Source organism: Pongo abelii, chromosome 6 (assembly GCF_028885655.2).
Source record: "Pongo abelii isolate AG06213 chromosome 6, NHGRI_mPonAbe1-v2.0_pri, whole genome shotgun sequence".
In the NCBI taxonomy this organism is placed as follows: domain Eukaryota; kingdom Metazoa; phylum Chordata; class Mammalia; order Primates; family Hominidae; genus Pongo; species Pongo abelii.
The window spans coordinates 142,198,904-142,226,021 of record NC_071991.2 but is presented as its reverse complement, the minus strand read 5'-3'; the positions used below and the strand labels follow the sequence as shown (position 1 = coordinate 142,226,021).

Sequence of the window (27,118 nt, the reverse complement as noted above, 5' to 3'; positions counted from 1 at the left end):
TTTAAAATGTGGATTGTCATGTCCTGTAATCTGATTTTTACACAGTTGTTTTAAAAATGTTCCATATTCCACTCTAATTCTCCCCTCTTACTTTATTTTATCTTGTTTTAAATAGGTGTAGGTGTAGGTGCAGGCCGGTCACCTGTAATCCCAGCAGGCTCATGCCTGTAATCCCAGCACTATGGGAGGCCGAGGTGGGTGGATCACCTGAGGTCAGGAGTTCGAGACCAGCCTGGCCAACATGGTGAAACCCTGCCTCTAAGAATACAAAAATTAGCCAGGTGTGGTGGTGGGCGCCTGTAATCCCAGCTACTTGGGAGGCTGAGGCAGGAGAATCACTTGAACCTGGGAGGCGGAGGTTGCAGTGAGCCAAGATAGTGCCGCTGTACTCCAGCCTGGGCAACAGAGCAAGACTCCATCTCTAAAAATTAATAAATAAATAGGGACAGTTGCAGTGGCTCAGGCCTGCAATCCCAGCACTTTGAGTGGTAGAGGATCGCTTGATGCTAGGAGTTGGAAACTGCTTCTTACAAAAAATAAAAATATTAGCTGGGCATGGTGGTGTGCACCTGTAGTCTTAGCTACTCAGGAGGCTGAGGCAGGAGGATCACCTGTGCCGAAGAGTTGAGACTGCAGTGAGCTATGATTGTACCACTGTGCTCTGGCCTGGGTGGCAGAGTGAGACCCTCTCTCTTTGAAAAAAAAAAAAAAAAAAAAAAAAAAGAGACAACCTCAGTTTTGAGGTACATGATGCGCCTTCATGTGCCTCAATCTCAGTCCCTCTTTTTTCAGCAGGAGATACGCTTTACAGATGGGGGTGGTGGTGGGGGACACGCCATTTCTCTTGACTGCTGTTCAGAGCAGTGCCTGAACAAGGTGTGCTCTGAAAATACCTGTTGAAAGAACAAATGAACAATTTCCCTTCTTCCTCTTACTTCCCTCCCCTATTTAGGATATAAGATTGTTTCTATATTTAAAATATTTTATCTTGACTTTGTTGCATTATTTTTTCCATTTCTCACAGTTAACTTTTTATATTTTAAGAAAAGGTGACTATTCTTCCTTCTTAATCAACTCCTGACTGTTCACTAATTCCTTGGTCGCTTCACTATCTTGAGTCTCCCTCTATGAATTTTCGGATTTTCTTTGAGATCCCCCTCCCCTCGGCCTCTTGTTCAATCTCCTTGACATTTCTGTAGCATGCTGTGTTATCGACTGCATGTTCTTGGAAATACTTTCTTATCCTTCTGCCTTTATGGGTTTTCCTTCTGTATTTTCTCTGTTGACCTCCTTCCGCTCTGTTACGGTGAGGAAAACGCAGTGTCTTTGCTTTCATCTTTATTCTTTTCTCTCTTTGCCCTCCCCTGCTTTGTGCAGTATCTCAGTGGCTTGCCTACTCTTTTACCTTCAGCTATGATCTCTATATGGATTACAAATTATATAAATTGTGTTTACTACTCATTACCACATCACTCTTTTTGTAGAGGAATTTAAATTGAGGCCTCAACTTAAATTCCTCTGTTATCTTAAACGTTATGTTTAAAATTACTGATGTTAGTATTAATGTACTGCGATCACATCATTAGGGCATTTCTTCTGAAACTGTTCATTGGAGTAACCCTAATGGATAAGGAGAGCAGCTTCTTGTGGACTGTTTTTGTTGTCTAGAAAGCCCCTTCCTTTATTCTTTGCACCTTCTTTCTCTTTGTAAGATCAAGTTCAAAAATCTACATTTCACAACAATTTCTGGGATGACACCAGACTTTATTGGCTTCCTAGCCTTTGAACTGCCACTATACTCATGTATCTATTGATCTGGCACTCCTTCTGTGCTTCTGTTGTGTTGTATTTTGAATAAATCATCTTTATTGTAAGTGTCTCATCTCACAGCTTGTAATCTTATCCCTCTTTGTACTCCCAGTGCCTGGTATACAATTGGCACTTAATAATATTTGCTATGGATGATGGCATACCCTTTTTATTTACTTACTCTGTGCCATTTCTAACAGTGAGATTGCTTAAAAACAATTTTTCTTAAACATTTAATTTTTCACAAATGAAATGGAGGGTGCTTGGACTGAACTGAATGACAGATTTTCAATACCTGATTATACTTTGCTTTGTACCATTTTAAGTACATTATAAAAGGTGTGGAATGATTGTCTTAAAAGTAAACTTTTCTTCATCTTTGTCTTTGGAGTGTCATTAAAAACCTGGAATAAGAGAACCATGAGAAGACCTAGTAGGGTTTGTGAAAGCACACAGGGTTTTGCTTTGGAAAGTTCAGGATAGGGTAAGGGTGGAAGGAAAGAAAGAGAGAAAAAGAATATGAATGAATGTGAAAATACACACCCACTAGACCCATACCATTTGATAAATAAGGTCAGGATGATATGAAACTAGCCAGGTAGAAGGATAGTTGTGTCAAAGGAGTGGATATATTGGAAGGATGAGAATTCATATCAAGAACATTTGTGCTCCTCACCCCCTACAAAAAGTTTACCCAGTTGTTTCTATGATACATTGCTCAACAATATGGTAATGTGACAGCTACACTAAGTAAAATAGGACCTGTTAATGTATGATGCCTTTTGAAATTAAGGTATGGGAAATTCACTGTGATTGAACTTTAGTTCTGTGTATACTGAAAATCTGGACTAGTAGGGTATGATTTTAGACTCATATAAGGGGAACAAAAGACTCAGTTCACTTATGTATTTTATTTTGCTTTTTTTCTCTAGGGAATTTGAAGTACTGCCTTGTAATTCTTAATCAGCCTTTGGACAACTATTTTCGTCATCTTTGGAACAAAGGTAATCTTAATTAGCATTTCTGTTTCTTTGCTTTCTTACTTTTTTGGGACTGACCAACATGACTATTAAGTACCCTGAAACCTGACTAAAAAGTGGAATTCATAATAAGGTGATTCAGTTATTAATGATTAGAATAATTTATTATCGCTTCTCTGTTAAACTGTTTAAATGTGATTTCCAAAGCATGGACTCCAAAGGATGGAATACCATACCGTATTTCAGAACTACAGTGTGGATATCAAGCCTGAATCCTCAACAAGTATTTGTTCGAGTGTAAATTATTTTTGGCACCAGTGATAGCAGAAAAGCATCCACATGTCTCATTTGTTGCAGCATCCAAGAAGATATCTTCAGGGTGATCAGATTTGCAAAATCAAAAAAGAAGATGATGCTAGTATGTAAGAACCTCTTGGGGTGCTGAAAAATATAGTTAAAAGTGGGATAGTGTCACAGAATTGATACTATTGGAAGGTTTTGTGTAAGAAACAGTCTTCATTAACTTTTTATATTATTCTTTAACTTTTATAGGATTATCTCTAGGTTGGAAAATAATGTTCAATATCATTTGCTGTTTTGAATCTCTGTTCTCCCATGAAACCATGAGTTTTTTTTTTTTTTTTTCCCCAAGGAGCATTTTTGTTGAGTTGTCAGTGGAAGTTTTAGGCCAAGGTAGATAGGCAGAAGAACTTGATTCTTGATGCATTGATGCATATTTTTGCTACTCCTGATTCCCTCTTATCATCGTAGAACTCTTTAGTATTCTCAACATTATGTTTATGTTTCTTAGAATGCAAACCTCATATGTGAATAAGCTCACATCTGTAGTTGAGATAGTTGTGATACTAGAGGGAATAAATCATCACAAGTGATTTTTGTGTAAAGAACTTTTTTTGTCTAATATAATTATAGTGAAAACTCTTGGTATTCTAAATTGAACTATGTTTAAGTTAGTGGACTTAAAATTTCACATTATAATTGTACTAACATTTCTCTCAAAGCATAAAAATTATTTAACCATTAACTTTTCTTTCTTAGCACCCCACTAATTAGGTAGTTATTTGAATGGCTGTAATGTCTTTTGTCACTGTGTCTCTAGTGCCTAGTGCAGTATCTGTCACATAATTGCTATTAATGACAATAAAAAATGAAAGAATGAATTTAGTATGGCTTATATTGCTAGAAAATACTAAAATGGTTAGGTATATCCTTTCTAATTGAATTTATTGTATCACATTTTACATTGTTTGGGGAGAGTGTGAGTGACTGTTTTATTGCAAACATTAGAAATAGAGAGAATAACCATTGATCCAAACTGTTGAAGACCTTGAATATTCAAAGCTACATCTAAAGAAGTCTGTTAAATTTGGGGGAGTTGAGGGTCTTAATTTTGCAAATAGTGTGAATGATGTGGATTTTTGAGCCGATCGAAGTTCCTCATTTCATTAGTTTTTCTGTAAGGATCAGTCTGTACATGAAAAAAAACTAAAGGTATCTGAAGTATCAGGTATACTGAAATGGCTAGTTAATTCTCATTTCCAAAATAACTTGTCTTTTTTAGGTTATTGAGATGTTAAGTTCTTTCACATATATACTAGGATAATCCTTGGTGTTCTGGAGCCTTTAACCATTGTAAGAAGCAGGCCTATTGATAAATACTAAAGAGTAGGCTTTTGGTGATTCTCTTAACAGAAGCTGTGCTTTTTATGTTTGTAGTGTCCCCTTTTGTGTTTCTTTTTTTCCAAGTAAAGGAAACAAAATAGGGAAGTATTGAGCTTGAGTTGTTAATCTTAACGTAGGAAAGGCTTAGGAAAATGGATAGGGCAGCATTGAGAGTTTGGGAGAGGAGACAGTATTATGGGTTGGGGTATTAGCAAGTATGAAGTGGCTTGGGAGTGCTGTCCCCATTACCTTTTAACCCATGTGCTCAACATTTTCTGTAACTTCTCTTCTATGATACAAAGATTTGTGAAGAGCTGAAATCAAGGGATGAAGACTGGGCTGTTAAAATGGTTGAAAGCTTCAAAATGCAGAGAAATCTGAAGAGTGTTGCATAGTATATAAGACTCCTGCATAAAACGGGCAATTTCACTTTATGCCAAGGACTTCTGTTAAGTAGGTGATTCCTGAGAATCATTTCAGGGGAAAGACTATGTTGAAAGTTTATCTTAAAGTTTCTTCCTGCAACGGTTAGGTGGTATTTTTACCAGCAGCGAATCTGTACAGGTCTGCAGCAACCCCATTCTTGCCTTCTGAGGGAAATAATTCAGCTGAGGGCAGAAGTAGGTTTAAGGTAAAGGGAGAGATTGAGGCAAGTTTTAGAGTCGGAGTGAGAGTTTATTAAAAAGTTTTAGAGCAGGAGCGAAAGGAAGCAAAGTACACCTGGAAGAGGGCCAAGCGGGTGACTTGAGAGATCCGAGTGCCCTGTTTGGACCTTGATTTGGGGTTTTATACATGGCCATAGTTCGGGGTTGGTGTTTCTTCTCACCTGATTCTTCCTTTAGGGTGGGCTGTCTGCATGTACAGTAGCCCAGTGGCCCAGTGGCCAGCCAGCACTTGGGAGGGGCCACATGCTCAGTGTGTTTACTAAAGTTGTGTGCATGCTCATTTGAGCCATTTTTCCCTTACCAGTCAAGTATTCCTAGAGGAAGATCATATACCAGTTAAACTCCATCATTTTGCCTCTTGCAGTGTGCATTCTGAGCCTACTCGCCCAGCTACAGAGACCTTATAAGGAAGCAGCTGATCACCAGCTCCAGGTGTTTTCTATCTATTGGGAGGTTGCCTTTCCCTGGTGCCGGCTGCCACAAATTATTTTAGAGAAACACTTTAACAACTGCCTGACCATCACCTATGGTCCCCTGACATTCCTGGGGAGGGGACTTCTCCTGTTGTGCTCATGTCTGCCTAACTACCTACTCTAACAATATAAGTTATGAGATTTAGCTTAAATGCTTAAGGAGGGAGTTCAAGAGAAATTAAAATTATGGAGGTTTTAATGTATTTTCTCTTTTATACATCATGAAGTTTAGTGATTTTCTTGGTTAGAAGTCTTGGAGCATATCTCTCTACCTGTTCCAGCATTTTCTGCGTTTGGTTTGATGATAAAGTAAGCACTTAGGTAGGTAGATGGGTAAATAGAAAGATGGGTAGATAGGAGTAGAGTTAATATCTAACTTTTCTGTAATATCAGAGGTTATTGCTATTTGTGACTTGCTATTGGTCTTAGATTTACTAACTTTTTTTTTTTTTTTTTTTGAGATGGAGTCTCCCTCTGTCGCCCAGGCTGGAGTATAGTGGCACGATCTCGGCTCACCGCAAGCTCTTCCTCCCGGGTTCAAGCGATTCTCCTGCCTCAGCCTCCTGAGTAGCTGAGATTACAGGCACGCACCACCATGCCCGGCTAATTTTTGTATTTTTTAGTAGAGATGGGGTTTCACCATGTTGGTCAGGCTGGTCTTGAACTCCTGACCTCGTGATCTGCCTGCCTCGGCCTCCCAAAGTGCTGGGATTACAGGCTTGAGCCGCTGTGCCCAGCTACTAACATGTTTTTAAAAAATATTTTGAGTCAGGCTTTATTTCAGAAAGTGTCTTTCTCTTCCTGAAATATGTGATAAGTGCAAAAGTAGGGATATGTGTGTTAGAAGGGCTCGGCCTATTTCTTGTAGGTTAGTTATTCTCGACTGGGGTCACAGTGCTAACAGTGTTCTCAAAGTTAGTAGTGGAGATCTCTGTGCTACAAAACATCATGAGAAACAGACATACTGGAATGACTGTGTATGAGGTTTCTAGGAGTTCAGCTTAACACATATCCTCATTGTTAGCATGTATTCACAGCCTTTCTCCACTTTTTCCACAGGATTTACAGGACAGTGGTGATCATGTTAATTAGATTATGGCTAGATCATCAGATTCTTTTACTGTCATCCTTAAGATCACCCCAGGGTATGGGCAGCGTACTTATTTTCATTGACGCTGAAATCATAAAATATTTGACATGTCAGGCAGGTCTTACAGATTAAAAAGTAGCATTTGTGAATTAAAGTATAAGCAAGGTCTTTGGTTTTATAGCATTAGTTATGTTCCATCTGTTATTGACTGACACTAGTTGAGGCCATTCTGTGTGAGGCATTGGGCTGGTTGCTAGGGACATGATAGTGGCTAGAATTGAGAGTTGGAGTCTGTTAAGTGCAGCCTGTTCCTGTGACGGCATGTCCGAAGCTCTGTCTGTCCAAGCCACAAGTGCTTAGAATGAACTAGTCATGCCCCTGCTTCTTAAGAATTGATATTTTTGTAATAGTTGGTTAATTGACTCTACTTCGTTCATTTCTATTAGCTTTTCTTTAAAACGAAAACACTCTACCTAAATGGTTTTTAATAGACTAAATAGACCTGCCGTAGTAATTATGCTAAACTTGTGCTAGCGATTAGTATTGGCATTAGACTTGTTTTAAATGAGGTAGAAATCTGCTATAAAGCACCTTACTTCAATTGTAGTTTTTTTGTAACAAACTCTTTCCTTCTTAAATTATGTACCCCAGGCTTTTGTGTAAGCCTTGGGGTTTTCACTTGATTATTTTAAGTTAAACACAACCAACTTTATATTATGTAAAGTTTTATATTGTATAAACTTTATATTGAAGTTTTCCTTTATCTTTCCTTTTTCATTCTTATTTCTCTATTTAGTGGGACCTATTTATCTCAATTTTGGTGTCTTATGTGTTTTTTTCTCATTAAAATAGAGAAATCAGATACCTGTCACTTTTACATGTAGATTGGTTGAATAGATAGTTATGCTTTAATATGCTTGGTATCAGTTGCTATTTTAATCCTGTTTTATCTATTGTATGCATTTTTTCCTGTTAGAGGAATTTTAAGGGAAACATGTTTTTTGATGATAACTTTGAAATTTTGAAATCACCTTAAGGTGATTTCTTTAAGCTGACCCTGGAAGGGCCAGTCCCCCCCAAGAATGTATATCCAACATAGTTTTTTCCTTTGGCCTCATCTCCATGGCTACCTCTTCCTGTGTATTTAATGATTAATCTAAATAGAGCTGCCATTTACTTTTTTCCTGTGGAAAATAGACTTTTACTTATTTATATTGCAGACTTTCACCCATTCTGTAAGGTCCAACTCAAATGCCACCTCTTCTGAAAGCTTCCTTAGCTTCCCCAGGTAGAGATAACTTCTTGAAAATGGATGCAAAGTGCTTAGCTGATGCTGTTTTCTTAGTTCTTGTGAGACTGGCCTGGTAGCCATTGTGGGTCATCCTGACAATTGGGGAAGGTCACTGCCTGTCTTTGATGTAGCCAAAGACAGGTCCTGGAAATCCTCTTGCGCTGATGTGGACCAGTTAGCAGGCTGCAGGCACATGCTTGCACTTCCTCATGCACTCTCTTTCTCTCTTTTTCCCCAGATTCCTCTTTGGTCTTCAGTCTCAGTTGGGTCCCTTTTCTAATTCTGCTAAACTTGAGCTTTGTCACTCACATTTTTTTTCTCTGCTCTATGACTCCTCTGTACTTATTTGATATTTCCTGGTACACCCAATCAGAACTGATATTTTCATTACTCTCTCCTTCTTTCATTATAGTGCATGTGCAAAAATGTATTTCTTTTTTTTTGCCTTTTTCGTTTCATGCCTTTGACAATTAAGATGCCAGTAAATGTATCATTCGAATATATCTTCTTTGTCTATTAAGATATTATGGTAGGGTACATCTTTTAATTATAGAAGGATGTATAAGTTAGCAGTACCATTGTCTTCTGACATTATTGTCTAAAGAGATTAGTCATATATTGGGTCCTTTTGTTAAATAACTTGTTTATGAGAACTGTAGATTAACTTATTTATTTATTTATTTTTGAGACACGGTCTCACTCTGTGACCTAGGCTGGAGTACAGTGGCATGATCACAGCTTACTGCCGTCATGACCTCATGAGCTCCAGCAGTCCTCCCACCTCAGCCTCCTGAGTAGCTAGGACTACAGGCATGCACCACATACCCAGCTAATTTTTTATTTTTTGTAGAGGTGGGGTCTCCCTATGTTGTCCAGGCTGGTCTCGAACTCGTGGCCTCAAGTGATCCTCCTACCTCGGCTTCCCAGAGTGCTGGGATGATAGGAATGAGCCACTGTGCCCAGCCATTAACCTTATTTTCATAAATGTAAATTCTTTATTTTTTCCTTAGATTTTTCATCTTTAATTATAGAACCATGTGTCCATTTTTAAAAGTTAAAACCTCACAGTTTGGTTTTAAAAATGTCAGTCCCCATTAACTATATATATATATATATTTTTTTTTTCTTTTTTTCTTTTTTGAGATGGAGTTTCGCTCTTGTTGCCCAGGCTGGAGTGCAATGGCACGATCTCGGCTCACTGCAACCTCCACCTCCTGGGTTCAAGTGATTCTCCTGCCTCAGCCGCCTCAGTAGCTGGGATTACAGGCACCCGCCACCACGCTCAGCTAATTTTTGTATTTTTAGTAGAGATGGGGTTTCGCCATGTAGGCCAGGCTAGTCTCGAACTCCTGACCTCAAGTGATGTGCCCGCCTTGGCCTCGCAAAGTGCTGGGATTACAGGTGTGAGCCACCGTGCCCAGACCCATGAACTATTATTTCTGTCATTATCTTTGTTTTATGCTTTTAATTTTACTTTTCATTATTTTTCATGAAATGATTTTTAAATGTAATTTCTAACAGGGTAATAAGTGAAATACTGTTACTAAATAGAAAAATGCCCCTGAATTGGTGGTTGTAAGACCATGTGACTCTGTGTGCTTCATGGCAGTTAGTATAGACATTTCAACTGCCTGTTTTACTTCATTCTTTATGCCATTTAGATCTCTGTCCAACAGGTATGTCAATTTTTAATGTATCCAGAAAATGACTGCCAAGTTTGTATGGCTACTTATGTTTTCTTTTTTAACATTGAACATTTTATGTATGTTTTTTGAGTGTTTGCTCCATGTTTAATTCACTTGCATATGCATACACACACAGATACCCAAACACAAACAGACACACAGTTTTATCTTTTGTTTGCTTCAGTGAAGTGGGCCTGGTGTGTGGATAATTTGAGGAGTTTAAGCACATTGCTAATAATTATCCTTGCTAAAGAGTCTAAGTAGTATCTTTGTGATGCTGTACCCTTAGTGAAAGAAATTAAAAATAAAAAAAAAACACAAATTCTATTTTTATACTAACTAGGTGGTGGGCTATTACATAAAACTAGAAAATATAAGTAGAACTTCAAAACAGACAGTTTACTAGAGGTGAAGTCAACATTTTGCATTTCTTTTCTTATAGTTGTTGGTGCCCAGTTCTTTAGAAGGTGTGGTATCATTCTCCCAATCAAAATGGTTGGGTCTCAAATACGTGTTACTGAACCACAGACATCTTCATTTTTAACAAATATTTACTTTCCCTGTAATATATTTGTTATGCAGTAATTAAGGTCTTTTCTCCTTGGTGGTGTTTCTTTTTTTTTTTTCTTTCTATTTCACTTGTAATATACATTTAATCAGTTAGTTTTAAAGACATCTGAAAATGTAGGCTTGGGAAAGCAGCCAGAGAAACGTGGTGGGGTTCACCTTCGTTTTTTCCCACATTGCATAGTGTATAGTAATAATGGAAACAGATATTTTTGCCCTGCCCTACTATAACCTCTACATAATGTTATATGTTAGATAGATATTATTGTTCCTCCTATGTATATTTAAATTGTCATTCCATGTTGCTTCTCTTTTGTAATAATTTGTTCCAAGATTGATTCCTTCTAGAATCTTATTTTTAAGATCATGCCATTTAATTGAATATAGGTGAATTAAAGAACGTTTACACTGAGCATTTGTGTATGATTATAGATTAAAAAATAACTTGAACTTTTTTAATAGTCCTAGCTCTTGGGGGCAACTGAGACTTTTGAGCTTTCAGTTTTACAGTGATAGCTGCTTTGGGGTCTATGGAAAGAAACGTCCATGGCACAGAAAAGATCATGAGGGGATATAACATGCTCTCCTCCCATCACGCTACCTGACTTCAAACTGTACTACAAGGCTACAGTAACCAAAACAGCATGGTACTGGTACCAAAACAGAGATATAGACCAACGGAACAGAACAGAGCCCTCAGAAATAATACCACACATCTACAACCATCTGATCTTTGACAAACCTGACAAAAACAAGAAATGGGGAAAGGATTCCCTATTTAATAAATGGTGCTGGGAAAACTGGCTAGCCATATGTAGAAAGCTGAAACTGGATCCCTTCCTTACACCTTATACAAAAATTAATTCAAGATGGATTAAAGACTTAAATGTTAGGCCAGGCGTGGTGGCTCACACCTGTAATCCCAGCACTTTGGGAGGCCAAGGTGGGCAGATCATGAGGTCAGGAGATTGAGACCATCCTGGCTAACGTGGTGAAACCCTGTCTCTACTAAAAATACAAAAAATTAGCCGGGCATGGTGGCTGGTGCCTGTAGTTCCAGCTACTCGGGAGGCTGAGGCAGGAGAATGGCGTGAACCTGGGAGGCGGAGCTTGTCGTGAGCTGAGATTGCGCCACTGCACTCCAGCCTGGGCGACAGAGCAAGACTCCATCTCAAAAAAAAAAAAAAAAAAAAGACTTAAATGTTAGACATAAAACCATAAAAACCCTAGAAGAAAACCTAGGCAACACCACTCAGGACATGGGCATGGGCAAGGACTTCATGACTAAAACACCAAAAGCAATGGCAGCAAAAGCCAAAATTGACAAATGGGATCTGATTAAGCTAAAGAGGTTCTGCACAGCAAAGGAAACTACCAACAGAGTGAATAGGCAACCTACAGAATGGGAGAAAATTTCTGCAATCTACCCATCTGACAAAGGGCTAATATCCAGAATCTACAAAGAACTTAAACAAATTTACAAGAAAAAACCCCATCAAAAAGTGGGCGAAGGATATGAACAGACACTTCTCAAAAGAAGACATTTATGCAGCCAACAGTCACATGAAAAAATGCTCATCATCACTGGCCATCAGAGAAATGCAAATCAAAACCACAATGAGGTACCATCTCACACCAGTTAGAATGGTGATCATTAAAAAGTAAGGAAACAATAGGTGCTGGAGAGGATGTGGAGAAATAGGAACACTTTTACACTGTTGGTGGGACTGTAAACTAGTTCAACCATTGTGGAAGTCAGTGTGGCAATTCCTCAAGGATCTAGAACTAGAAATACCATTTGACCCAGCCATCCCATTACTGGTTATAAAGGATTATAAATCATGCTGCTATCAAGACACATGCACACGTATGTTTATTGCGGCACTATTCACAATAGCAAAGACTTGGAACCAACCCAAATGTCCATCAATGATAGACTGGATTAAGAAAATGTGGCACATATACACCATGGAATACTATGCAGCCATAAAAAAGGTTGAGTTCATGTCCTTTGTAGGGACATGGATGAAGCTGGAAACCATCATTCTCAGCAAACTATCCCAAGGACAGAAAACCAAACACTGCATGTTATCACTCATAGGTGGGAATTGAACAATGAGAACACTGGGACACAGGGTGGGGAATGTCACACACCGGGGCCTGTCATGGGGTGGGGGGAGTGGGGAGGGGATAGCATTAGGAGAAATACCTAATGTAAATGATGAGTTAATGGGTGCAGTACACCAACATGGCACATGTATGCATATGTAACAAACCTGCACGTTGTACACATGTACCCTAGAACTTAAAATATAATTAAAAAAAAAAAAAACATGCTCTCCTCCAATTCACTGGGAGACAGACATTTGAAAGTCTGGTCTACATTCTTTCTATGTTTAGAGTTTACAGGTGATGTTTGGAATAAATTGAGTGGGGTGACATGGGAGAAACCATGGGCTGAAACACTTGTTTGTGTTGGTAGAAGAGGAACTGTGGGGGGAAGAAATATTCTATTTTTGAACATGTTTAAAAGAACTGAATAGTGTGCCCTCTGGCATATCTAGTGGCAGAATCTCTATGGTAGTAAAATAGTGATACCTTTAGGTAAGGCTTCTTTGTTATCTAAGTAGTTGTCACGAATGTAGCTTTTAGGGATTTGCTCGTTACGAGTACATGAACAGGCAGACTGCCATGTACATTTTTGTCATTTAAATGCATCCAGGCAGAGATGCAGGAGGTCACTTCACCTGGAAAATTATTGGCTTTAAAAGGATACCTGAATTTCAGATAGAATGATCTGGGAGGCATCAGTTCTAGTATTGAGTAGCTTTATTCATTAAAATTGGAATTCTATAATAGTTCAGCTATTATAGTTGTATTAAAGTACCAAATTGACATTATTTGTGTCTGTTTCTGTGTTTAGTGTTTCATAGAACTTATGCTTTGAGCACATTTAAGTGAACATTGAGCCAAAGATCTGATGAGAAATTTGCATACTTGGTTCAGGTCCATTGAACAAAACAGTTATGTACAAGCTGTAGTTTCTGTAAATGAGGCTGGCAGAAAAGATGTATCTCAGTCACACAAAAATATATGGGGGACTACAGAAAGATTATTTAAATATATAAGACATTTTAATATATTGCTGGTACAGATGAAAATACTTATTTCTTTATATAAGGCCAGAGGTAAATTCTATTCCCATCCCCCAAATGATGTCCCATTTCTATTGAAATCAATATTTAATCATTCTAGGTATTGTCATACAAATATTGTGAGATTTTTAAGAAGCCCTGTGCTACCTTCTTTCCCAGGATTCACTCAGATGAGATGGAATGACTTAATCTTTGTGTTTAGTGCCATTTCTGGTCATATTCCTCTATCACAATTAAATGATATATCTTCTTTTTTGAATTTACTTCATCCACAAGCTTCTTACCATTAACTACCACCATGTTTTTCAGTAAATTACTGTCTTAGAATTTATCTCTAAAATATATTAATTCATTAGTTAATTTATTCAGCATTCGACTAATGACTATTATGAACCTACTATATTTAACAGTAGCCAACACACAGATAGTACTTATCATGTGCCAAGTAGTGCTCTAAGAGCTTTGCATGATTAACTAACTTAATCCTTTGTCACCCTTGTGAGATCAATACCATTATCATCCTCATTCTACAGATGAGTAGACTGAGGCACTGTAAGATTGAATGGCCAGTTTTCATTCACAATTCTAGTAAATGGAAAAGCTGGGAATTAAACTCAAGCAGATAATTCAAACAGTGTAAATATTTGTGTAGTGCATGCCAGGCATATGTATGTTTGGTGACTTGAATGTTAGTGTTAAGGCTTATATGATTATGCCCTTAGCTCATAGACAAGGAGGGAGGCAAAGTTTTTCTGTGAAGAGCCAGATAGTAGATATTTTAGGCCCTGCAGGCCATGTGGTCTCTGTCACAACTCTTCAACTCTGCTGTTATAGTGGAAAATCAGCTGTACAAAATCCCACCAGGCCTGCGTTACAGGAGCTCCTGAAGGAAGCACTAAATATGGACAGGAAAAGCCGGTACCAGCCACTGCAAAAACATACCAAAATATAAAGACCATCGACACTGTGAAGAAACTGCATCAAGTAATGGGCAAAATAACCAGCTAGCATCATAATGACAGGATCAAATTCACACATAACAATATTAACCTTAAATGTAAATGGGCTAAATGCCCCAGTTAAAAGACACAGACTGGCAAATTGGATAAAGAGTCAAGACCCATCAGTGTGCTGTATTCAGGAGACTCATCTCACTTGCAGAGACACACATAGGCTCAAAATAAAGGTATGGAGGAATATTTACCAAGCAAATGGAAGAAAAATAAAAAGCAGGGATTGCAATCCTAGTCTCTGATAAAACAGACTTTGAACCAACAAAGATTAAAATAGGCAAAGGAGGGCATTAGATAATGGTAAAGGGATCAGCATAACAAGAAGAGCTAACTATCCTAAATATATATGCACCCAATACAGGAGCACCCAGATTTATAAAGCCTGTTCTTGGAGACCTACAAAGAGACTTACACTCCCACACAATAATAGTGGGAGACTTTAACACCCCACTGTCAACATTAGACAGATCAATGAGACAGAAAATTAACAAGCATATTCAGGACTTGAACTCAACTCTGGACCAAGCAGACATAATAGACATCTACAGAACCCTCCATCTCTAATCAACAGAATATACATTCTTCTCAGCACCACATCATACTTATTCTAAAATTGACCATATAATTGGAAGTAAAACACTCCTCAGCAAATGCAAAAGAACAGAAATAATAAACAGTCTCTCAGACCACAGTTCTATCAAATTAGAACTCAGGATCAAGAAACTCACTCAAAACCGCACAACTACATGGAAACTGAATAACCTACTCCTGAATGACTACTGGGTAAATAATGAAATTAAGGCAGAAATAAATAAGTTATTTGAAACCAATTAGAACAAAGACACAACATACCAGAATCTCTGTGACACAGCTAAAGCAGTGTTTAGAGGGAAATTTATAGCACTAAATGCCCACAGAAGAAAGCAGGAAACATCTAAAATCGACACCCTAACATCACAATTAAAAGAACTAGAGAAGCAAGAGCAAACAAATTCAAAAGCTAGTGCAGAAGAAAAGAAATAACTAAGATCAAAGCAGAACTGAAGGAGATAGAGACACAAAAAGACCCTTCAAAAAATCAGTGAATCCAGGAGCTGGTTTTTTGAAAAGATTAATAAAATAGATTGCTAGCCAGAGTAATAAAGATGAAAAGAGAGAAGAATCAAACAGACACAGTAAAAAATGATAAAGGGGATATCACCACTGATCCCACAGAAATAGAAACTACCATCAGAGAATACTGTAAACACCTCTATGCAAATAAACTAGAAAATTGAGAAGAAATTGATAAATTCCTGGACACATACACCCTCCCAAGACTAAACCAGGAAGAAGTCGAATCCCTGAATAGAGCAATAACAAGTTCTGAAATTGAGGCAGTAATTAATAGCCTACCAACCAAAGTAAGTCCAGGACCAGACAGATTCACAGCCGAATTCTACCAGAGGTACAAAGAGGAGCTGGTACCATTCCTTTTGAAACTATTCCAAACAATAGAAAAAGAGGGACTCCTCCCTAAATCATTTTATGAGGGCAGCATCTTCCTGATAACAAAACCTGGCAAAGACACAACAAAAAAAGAAAATTTCAGGCCAGTATTCCTGATAAACATCAGTGCGAAAATCCTCAATAAAATACTGGCAAACCGAATCCAGCAGCACATCAAAAAGCTTATCCACCACGATCAAGTCAGCTTCATCCCTGGGATGTAAGGCTGGTTCAGCAGACAAAAATCAATAAATGTAATCCATCACATAAACAGAACCAATCACAAAAGCCATATGATTATCTCAATAGATGCAGAAAAGGCCTTCGATAAAATTCAACACCCCTTCATGCTAAAAACTCTCAACAAACTAGGTGTTGATGGAACGTATCTCAAAATAATAGCTATTTATGACAGACCCACAGCCGATATCATACTGAATGGGCAAAAGCTGGAAGCATTCCCTTTGAAAACTGGCAAAAGACAAGGACGCCCACTCTCACCACTCCTGTTCAACATAGCATTGGAAGTTCTGGCCAGGGCAATCAGGCAAGAGAAAAAAATAAAGGCTATTCATATAGGAAGAGAGGAAGTCAAATTGTCTCTGTTTGCAGATGAAATGATTGTATATTTAGAAAACCTTGCCATCTTAGCCCAAAAATTTCCTTAAGTTGATAAGTAACTTCAGCAAAGTCTCAGGATACAAAATCAACGTGCAAAAAATCACAAGCATCCCTATGCACTGATAATAGCCAAATCATGAGTGAACTCCCATTCACAATTGCTACAAAGAGAATTAAATACCTAGGAGTACAGCTTAGAAGGAATTTGAAGGACCTTCTCAAGGAGAACTACAAACCACTGCTCAATAAAAGAGAAACAAATGGAAAAACATTCCATGCTCATGGATAGGAAGAATCAATATTGTGAAAATGGCCATACTGCCCAAAGTAATTTATAGATTCAGTTTTATCCCCATCAAGCTGCCATTGACTTTCTTCACAGAATTTTAAAAAAACTACTTTAAATTTTATATGGAACTAAAAAAGCCTGTATAGCCAAGACAATCCTAAGCAAAAGGAACAAAGCTGGAGGCATCACACTACCTGATTTCAAACTACACTACAAGTCTACAGTAACCAAAACAGCATGGTAGTGGTACCAAAACAGAGATATAGACCAAGAGAACAGAACAGAGGCTTCAGAAATAACGCTACACATGTACAACCATCTGATCTTTGACAAACCTGACAAAAGTAATGGGGAAAGGATTCCCTGTTTAATAAATGGTGTTGGGAAAACTGGCTAACCATATGGCAGAAAACCGAAACTGGACCCCTTCCTTACACATTATACAAAAATTAACTCAAGATGGATTAAAGACTTAAATGTTAGACCTAAAATCATAGAAACCCTAGAAGAAAACCTAGGCAATACCATTCAGGACATAGGCCTGGGCAAAGACTTCATGACTAAAACAGCAAAAGCAATGGCAAGAAAAGCCAAAATTGACAAATGGGATCTAATTAAACCAAAGAGCTTTTGCACAGCAAAGGAAACTGTCAGAGTGAACAGGCAACCTACAGAATGGGAGAAAATTTCTGCAATCTCTCCATCTGACAAAGGGCTAATATCCAGAATCTACAAGGAACTTAAAAAGAAAAAAACAACCCGATCAAAATGTAGGTGATGCATATGAACAGACCTTCTCAAAAGAAGACATTTATGCGGCCAACAAATATATGAAAAAATGCTCATCATCACTGGTCATTAGAGAAATGAAATCAAAACCACCATGAGATACCATCTCACACCAGTTAAAATGGCAATCATTAAAAAGTCAGGAAACAAAAGATGCTGTGTTCTGAAAGCATTTTATTTGCAAAAATAGGTAGAGGAGTGATTTTGGTGCATAGTCCATAGTTTCCTGATCCCCTAATCCATTTTAGCTACCAGCCAGTACCTCCTATCTGGAATTTGGATATCTTCCTGGAAAACTGTTCCACCTTCAGTGTCTCAGGATCATACATTTCTCTCTGGCTGGTAGGTCATTATCTCCTGTTCTTTCATACTTACTGATACTGCTCCTAATTTTTATTAGTGCATTCAGATATTTAGTCTATACCAATTTTCATAGTATATTGGTTGCTATCTGCTTTTATTCTGACCCTGATTTTAGTGATAATATTTATCCTATGGTAATTCCCTACCCTCTCACTTCTCTATCTTTTCTAGCATCTGAATAGTCAGCCTGAATTATCCCTTTACTTTCCTTACCATCTCTCATTCGTGAACAGGCTTACCAAGTCAGCTAGTGGAAGTCATGCTATGCCGCCAATCGAGGGTATATAGATTTGATATTTAATGACAACTAAATTCTCTTCTATGTCATCATATGCACCTCAATTGTATATATTGTATATTTTCTATAACAGCTATAAATAGGGTGAACTCTGAGGAATCTATTAGAGAGAATGAAGTATTTCGTTATTGGTCTTAGTTTCCAAATAAGTTTCTTGCTTTAAAGCTTGTGAACTGCCTGACAAAAGACTTTGTCACTGCTTTACTAAAAAGGACATTATCTAATGAGAGTCTCTCTCCTTACCTAAAAATGTCTGTTACCGTATTCTTCATTTTCCAATTTTCTCTCATTTGTACCCATCTTTTTCTTAGTGTAGTTTCTCTCTTTTCTTCTCCTTTCTTCTTTCCTTCCTTCTCTCCTCCTTCTCATTCACTTTTTTCATGCCTTATATATTTTGTCTCCTTCTCTGTCACTTTTTCCTCTGTCAGATAATTATTGTTTCTTGAAACATACATGCGCATGTACCTATATTTACACATAGACATTTCTATGGGTGATGGAAAATGTGTATCTATAGGTTATGATTAATCAATGACATGTTTATTAATAATAACCATAGTAGTAACTATGTATTGAGTGCTTGTCACTCTGCTAAAGCACTGTATGTGCAAGTTTGAATGTAATCACCTCAACAGTCTTATGGGATAATTATTACAATTATTCTTATTTGTTAAATGAGAAACATTGAGTACAGAGATAACAGAGCTAGAGAGTGACTGAAGCCAGACCTCTCTGCTTTAGAGCTTCAGCTCTTAGTGGCTGTTTCTTGTATTTATACTTTCCTCCTTTTTTCAAGGGGATAAGAGGCTTTTCTAGAAACTGGGAAGCCTAAGTGTGTTTCATGGAAATACTACTAATTTATAGGACACTGAGTCCTCATTTGCACGTTCTGTTAGGGGTCTCAATGAACATTCCTCCTAGCAATAGCTTTAAATTTCAGACTGAGTGTTTTTCTGTTTAACAGATCATTAGTTTCAAAAGGAATATTCCAAGCATTCTAAATCTCTCATATTAAATGTTATGTCATAACAAATATAAAACAAACATTTGAAAGTAGTAAAAAAAAAGTCTGAATGGAAATATTCACAACCTCTTCTTTTAGAGTAAGTGAATGAATCTCAACTAGCTAGCATTGAACCATCATTTTTCATAATCACATTATATGTATGTGGAATCCTTCTTATGAAATTTTATAACCTTATAATTTTTGTTTTGTTTTAGTAATCACAGTATCACAGGACATTCAAGGAATTTATGCTAAAGTTTCAAGAGCTTAATATTTTAAGTGAGTTTATAAATCTGCTGTACTTCCTAATTCCGTGATACTGTGTATGAAGTTTCACTTGATGTTTATAAGAGAAGTCATTTTTTAAGTCCAAGCTTTACAGTATAACATTTTAAAAGTATGTTTCCTGAGAGACAAAAATGTTTCCATTATTTTATTGTTTTTACTCAATACTTTTTGAGCACCTTCTGTGTCAAGCAGTGTAAAAAGTCTGGAGATAGCACAATGAGAAAGACATAGGTCCTGTTCTTAAAGGGCTTACAATCAACTGCATCATAATGTTCTTTAAAGATTCAAGTGTATTATTTAGAAGGCTTCTTGCCAAGTTGAGAAATGTTCAACTCTCTTTTCTCTATATAAGTATGATCTCAAAGGTCCTTTTCATTTATAAGCCTGGTGCCAAGTTTTCTTGTAGGCAGTCTCAGTCTTATCTTAGTACTTTGTAGCTCCAATCAATTACCGTTAGGCATTGAACTTTCTCTTAGAATTATGTTATAACTGGAATCTGATATTGGCCCCTCTTTGTAGAAGAAATTTTGCTGACTTCGGAAAACAGTGGAAATACCTCTTGTATTACATATTTTTTTGAAAAAATGAGAACTTAGGGAATATATTTTGGACATCTGAAACAGATATAGAACAAAGTATAGATTAAATAGATTAAAGTGGATTTTTTTTTTTTTTTTTGAGATGGAGTCTCGCTCTGTCGCCCAGGCTGGAGTGCAGTGGCGCAATCTCAGCTCACTGCAAGCTCCGCCTCCCGGGTTCACGCCATTCTCCTGCCTCAGCCTCCTGAGGTAGCTGGGACTACAGGCACCTGCCACCACGCCTGGCTAATTTTTTTGTATTTTTAGTAGAGACAGAGTTTCACTGTGTGAGCCAGGATGGTCTCGATCTTCTGACCTCGTCGTCCGCCTGCCTCAGCCTCCCAAAGTGCTGGGATTACAGGCGTGAGCCACCGCACCTGGCCTAAAGTGGAAATTTAAGTAACTCATCTATCTATGGTTATTTGGGCATCAATCTATTGCCCTTTATATAGATGAGAATTTGCTTTTCTTGTAAAACATCAATTAGGATTCATTGAATTACTTTGGGACTATCATAAACTTTAATGAAGGTATTCTGTAGGTCATTGCACAGTGAGGCCAACCTGCTGCTTTATAGGATGTAGTCGGCTTGTAGTATGATAGCCAGTCCCATTGCCCTAGATTGTTCACAGAATGGTAAGTAAGAGATTACAGTTGCCACCATTGGCAACTGTAATTTAAAGAGTTAGTAAAACTCTTTCAGTACTAGGTATGATCACTGAGGGCAAGGAGGTTTTAGATGTGTGGGGCACAGTAGCTTTTAGACAGAGATTTGTATATTTTTATAAAAGAAGGGTTGCTGCCATGCATACTGTTATTTTTTTGTTTTTTTTTTTGTTTTTATATTTTGAGTTTTTGATGTGGGAACATATATATAGACCTTTAATAAAAATATTTAAGATATGTGACTTCCTTTTGAATATCTTCATTAGAAAAACAGCCTACCTTTTTCCCCTAACTCCTGCCGTGTTAATGCAAATATAAATATAAACATTTGAGTTTTATGAAGTGAATAGACTCATTGGTTTGTCCTTCGTGAAAAAAAATTCGTCAGACTGTCTAAGGATGGTATATAAATTAGGTCAGTGAAATCAGCCAAGATATACTCATCAAATGTCATATCTTTTCAAAGTTACCAGTCTTCGTCTGTCTCTCTCTTTCTTTCCCTACAACTTAGATAGTAAAGGGGGAAAAATATCAGTGATGGTGGCTATCTCCTCTCCAAGAAAACATAATTAATGTAAGAAAGAATTTAATATTATAAAGTATTTTATTTTGAAATTTTTACCTTTACATTTAAATTCATCTAGATATAAATGGTGAGTGTTTAAAACACATTCCAAAGTTATAGTAGAAGTTAGTGGAGAATCATCCAGAATATTTCAGTTTTGGAAATTACGATTCTGTCACTAAAGGAAAATTGTTGTGTGATTTTTACCTTGAAGTGTCCAAAATGTGCCCTCCCTCTTGTTCTCCATTGAGGTATTGTGGAGAAGTACTGTGATTTACTCAGTGATGAGATTTGTTCTTGAGCATTCAGAAGAGGAGACCTTAAAGGACAGATAAGATACAGCTGATTTTTTTTCCATTGCCAGCAATGTTTGGTTATTTTAAAAAAGGGATGACAATACTATATTTAAAATGTGTGTATCATTATCAGCCTGGATCACTCATTGGACAAATATTTATTGAACTTATTAATTATAACTAGTTACAAATCCAAGCCAGACTTTTTGCTTTATGATTACTTTATACATCTTGTTTATAATGATGCCTTCAGTAATTTCAGTCTTTTTCCTGGGTTTTCAGTTGCAGTTAATCATGCTTCATTGCATTGTGCCTTCTTTACATTCAGTAGCACATAAAACACTGCAGGAATAAAAACAGGGGCATCATCTTGGAACTGCTTGCAAATAGGCTGGGTCTGTCATCTTAGAAGAAAAAAAGAAATATAAACTGAAACTTAGAGGAGCATGGATGTAAGTGTTCACTGAAAGCAAATTTAGGATCTTAGGAAATATAAATATGCCAACTTAACCATATTTATTTAACCCAATTGTTTTGATTGGTTTCAGTTATCCATATGGCTTATCCATGTCCATATGCTTAAATTTGCCAGACTCTCCTTTACTTTGATTATGTAGGTAGGTCTGTTGGTTTTGTTTTTCCTTGCTTTTTATTGTATTAATCTCAATTGAATCAAAGACCTTCATGAGACAGTATGCATTCAACTATAACATTCAATAAGCCTCTAAATACTGTGTTCTAAAACTCTTGCTGGTTGAATAAAATACCATTTTTATTGTTGTAAGTGAAATAGGAATATTTTATAATATTACAATCAGAATGCTCTTTCTAGTTTTTATGAGGAGTTTTTAGCAGAGGCCTCGAGAACTTTCATTTCATTTGTGCCCTTTTTATCTTGTCTTACAGAATAAAGCAAAAGTGCATTTTTTGGCTATAGATTAATCTAAAACTACTATTTTCTATCCACTGATAGCAGAATTGTTTAGTGTAAAACAGTATTTTCTATCCAGTGATAGCAGAATTGTTCAGTCTAAAACTAGGATTTTCTATCCAATGATAGCAGAATTGTTTTGTCTAAAACTAGGATTTTTTAATCCAATGATAGCAGAATTGTTTTGTCTAAAACTAGGATTTTCTATCCAATGATTGCAGAATTGTTTGCATGCTTTAATAATTTCTTAACATTTTTTTGAAGAGGTGAGCTATTGATCTTCTCAATGTATATTAAAAAACCTAGGCATATCTGCTTTCTAGTTTTAAAGAAGCAACACTTCTTTCTTCTATGAGGGGAAAATAAACAGGAAGCATATGCAAACTTTTTTTTAAAAAAGAGATAAGCATTATTTTTATATTAAAGGCTATGGCTGCATTACTTTATATATGTTTCATTAAATGGGGTTGTGAGGGTCTGCTTGTAGAAAATGAAATATAACATCCTTTACATTTCCATGAGAATGCAACTGTGAACTACCATAGCAAAGTAGAATCCTGAGGCTTTCACAGTAATTGGAAGCATTCTTTCTTTTCTCATTCATCCAGTTTAACAAAAATTTGTGGCTAAGGTATTTTTGTATTTTGCATTTTGTATTTTATTCCTTATTAGGCACATGTGGTGTTTAAGTTTCTGACTTCCAGTGAAGGGAAGATTGGGTGATACAATACCTGTATCCTAGCAGTCTTGATAAACTGTGTATCTTAGCAAAGTAGACATTTTTCCACTAACTCTACTTTTAGAAGTTATAAATCATAAGTGTCAAACTCCCAATCAGTATTTAAAAATTTGGTAAAGATTCAGTTCATTCTCTTTTATTTATTCTATCTCTGCACTAATGAGTCTTCAAATCCTGAGTATTAACCTTGGTACTTCAGGATCTTTTGCCATTGGAGTGGGTTTCAATTATGTTTTTATATGGTGCTTATTATGTAAGGAACTTTCACTACTTTTTGTGAGGATTTTGATACTTGTTAAACACATGTTTAAACAAACGAAATGATTACGTATTACTTAACAAATATATCTATTTCAATGTAATACCTGGAACAACTTTGTTAGCATTCAAATTTATTATTAATGTAAGACTTACTTTAGCCTACTGATGAGCATTTTGTATCCCTTTTAACCAATTTTATGTTATAAATAGTGGAGAATAATATGTTATAAATAGTGGAGAATAAATAGTGGAGAATAATACACTGTTGATGTATTAGTCTCTAGGACAAGGGCAAAATGCCACCAGTTTCTTTGCGTAGCAAGAGTGATGTTTACCCCAGTACAAATTCTGAGCTCTCCAAACTATTCCGACCTCTGTCTGTTGCAAAGTTGCTTCCACATTTTCGGGTATCGTTACAGCAACACCACACTCCTGGTGCTAACTTACTGTATTAGTTCATTCTCACGCTGCTAATAAAGACATACCTGAGACTGGGTAATTTGTAAATGAAAGAGGTTTAATTGACCCGCAGTACCACATGGTTCACAATCATGGCAGAAGGCAAAGAAGGAACAAAGTCACATCTTAAATGGTGGCAGGCAAAGAGAGTGTGTGCAGGGGAGCGTCCCTTTATAAAACCATCAGATCTCATGAGACTTACTATCATGATAACAGCATGGAAAAGACCTACCCCATGATAAAATTACCTCCCACAACAGGTGGGAATTATGGGAGTGACAATTCAAGATAAGATTTGTGTGGGGACACAGCCAAACCATATCAGTTGATAATGTCTTTCTTTTTTTCTTTTTTTGAGACGGAGTCTTGCTCCGATCTCGGCTCACTGCAACCTCCGCCTCCTGGGTTCAAGCAATTCCCCTGCCTCAGCCTCCCGAGTAGATGGGGCTACAGGCATGCGCCACCATGGCCGGCTAACTTTTTGTGTGCTAGTAGAGATGGGGTTTCACCATGTTAGCCAGGATGGTCTTGATCTCCTGAACTTGTGGTCTGCCTGCCTCAGCCTCCCAAAGTGCTGGAATTATAGGCATGAGCCACCACACCTGGCCAATGTCTACCTTTTTTATCTTGAACATTGAACTAATTATAATTTCACTGGTCTTATTTTCAGTTTTGAATCAAAATTTAAAGAAATTATAGTACATGGATAATATTTACCTTAGTAAATTTAAGGAGTATTTCAAGTAAAAGCCAAAGTCATAAATAATTAATTAAACTTCTTTCATTTAATGAATGATACCTGTATAATTCTGCAACTTAAGCAAACTTATAATAAATATGTCAGCAAAATGAATGAGACAAGATTATAGAGATAGCAAGTTAACTGTGGAATGAAGAAATTATAAAACAAAATTAACTTAAAATGTATACAGAAGAATATTTATCACTGAACTTTCTGTCATTGCCTGTGCTTTTTTTCTGTCTTGAATAATAATTTTTGAAGTGTTGGCATCTGTAGTCTTCAAGCATGTATGTTTAGAAAAATGTCATATTAATGGAAATGAATGTTACCTTATATTGAGATTTTCCAGTACTGGACATCAGAATTTCCTGAAGATGCTGGGAAGCATTTTGATGTATACCTGGACGCTGTATTTTTTCCTCCAGAGGCTTATTTTATATGACTACTATATTTCTTTCCCTTGCTCTTTCTTTTCCTCTATTTTTTTACTTTTTTATTTTTTGAAGTCATTCTTTTCTATTACTATACTGCATCTTCCTTGTTATTATTGAGACTAGTCTTTCTTTCCATTCTCTTTTCCACCCAGTCTCATGCGTGCCTGTGAGATAAATGCTAGGTACCAGAACAGATTTAATAAAGGAGATGTGAAAGACTTGTACTAGTAGGACTGATGGTAGTATAACCTGTGATTTGTGCCTCTTCTGAGCCTGTGAGACCTGCCTTGTGAGACCCACTTTGCCATATTAGTATCAGGATATTTCCCAGAGAATAACCCATCATTCTGATTAGGCTTTCCTCATCTGCTTAGAGATGTGACTGCCCTAACCAAATATTACCTTATAGTTTCCTACAAACTTCTAGTTTCTAATCAGGTCACAATTTTACTCTCTGGAAGAGTGCTGATGGAGATACTTTGTGCCTAGTAGTTTTTGGTTCTCCAGAAATGACAGATGATCAGTGGAGGCAAAAGAAGCCACTTGGATCCTGCAAAATGTTTACAGCCTCAGGTTGCTCATTTCTGTTTTTTTCCTTCACCAAGCTTCACCCATTTCTTCCTCCAGCCAAAAGTAATCCTGTCTTAATGTCATCTCGTGTGTATGTGTGTGTGTGTGTGTGTGTGTGTGTGTGTGTGTGTGTGTGTACATGATCTCCTCCAGTGTGACTGTATTAAGACAGTCTTTGGATGGTATCTGACTACTGTGTTGTTACATAAAATTAGGTGGTTATTACAGTTGATTGCTTAATTGGGTGCCGCCATTATCTTTATTTGACCTCACCAAATAGCCCATTTTCTTTTCAGTTTTGGTGCCATAACAAAAAGCGAGAGAAAATATTTCTCCAAAATAATCAACATACTTATCACTATTTTGTCTTCTTAAAGCATTGGTAAACAGATGTGTTTGTGTTTTTTTAACTTATGGAATGGGTTGTTTCTGATTAATTTCTTCAAAGTTTGTATGATTTTTTGCACATTTTGTCTACTATCAGTGTTATTTAGAATGATTAAAATCTTAGCACCTTAGATAATGTAATAGATGAAGATGGTATTTTTAATGTTTAAACTAGCTATTTGAAACTTTCTTTTAAAAATATACTAATAACTATTATGTTAAAAATATAACTAATAACTGAAGGAAATTAAAGAATTGGAAAGAATAGTATTCTTTATGAGTATTTAAAGTATTTATTTAAGTCTGTTATCTAACTATGTGGAATATTGTAAAATACAGGTATCTTTCAATATGCCAAAACAACAATAACAACAATTCCAAATCCAGGTAAGTTAAGGACCATTTTCTAATTTTGGAAAAACTAAATTTCTCCTAACTTTATTTTTCTCAGGAAATGGAGTCTTTCCTATACAAATTTTATAAAGGTAAAAGCAATAATGTTCTTTTGAGCTTTTGGAGATAAGCATTACATAGTAGCAAATAAAGTGAAGATTTATGCTAGAACCTAGGAGGTAGAGGTTGCAGTGAGCTGAGATTGTGCCATTGCACTCCAGCTTGGGTGACAGGACAAGACTGTCTCAAAAAAAAAAAAAGTGAAGATTTATATTTCATGAGATTTAAATTTATTAATACAGCACAGACATAGATTATAAGCAATAATTAAGCTTTTACATGGCCACATTAATGTCAGAAATTGAGGCTACATTTATTTTTCCCTTCAGCTTTTATCTGCTTCCAATTCCTTTTGCTACCTATATTCCATATATAAACTGGTACTTTTTAACTCTGTATCCCCTCTCTCCCTCCCACCCCACAAGCCCATCTAAGTTTTGCTTTATAACTATGCTTGGAGAATAGCAATAGGTAATTCTAATTA

General features: G+C 36.7%; 1 protein-coding gene across 3 annotated transcripts in view; it reads left to right on the top strand.

The window, feature by feature from the left end:
- TPK1 (thiamin pyrophosphokinase 1) overlaps positions 1-27,118 on the top strand; it is a 386,905-nt gene that overhangs the window by 67,494 nt on the left and 292,293 nt on the right. For all 3 annotated transcript variants that reach the window (XM_024250411.3, XM_054559955.2, XM_063726193.1), the window contains one exon: positions 2,742-2,813. In XM_024250411.3, coding sequence (XP_024106179.1) covers positions 2,742-2,813 — 72 coding nt within the window. The remainder of the gene's footprint in view (positions 1-2,741; positions 2,814-27,118) is intronic.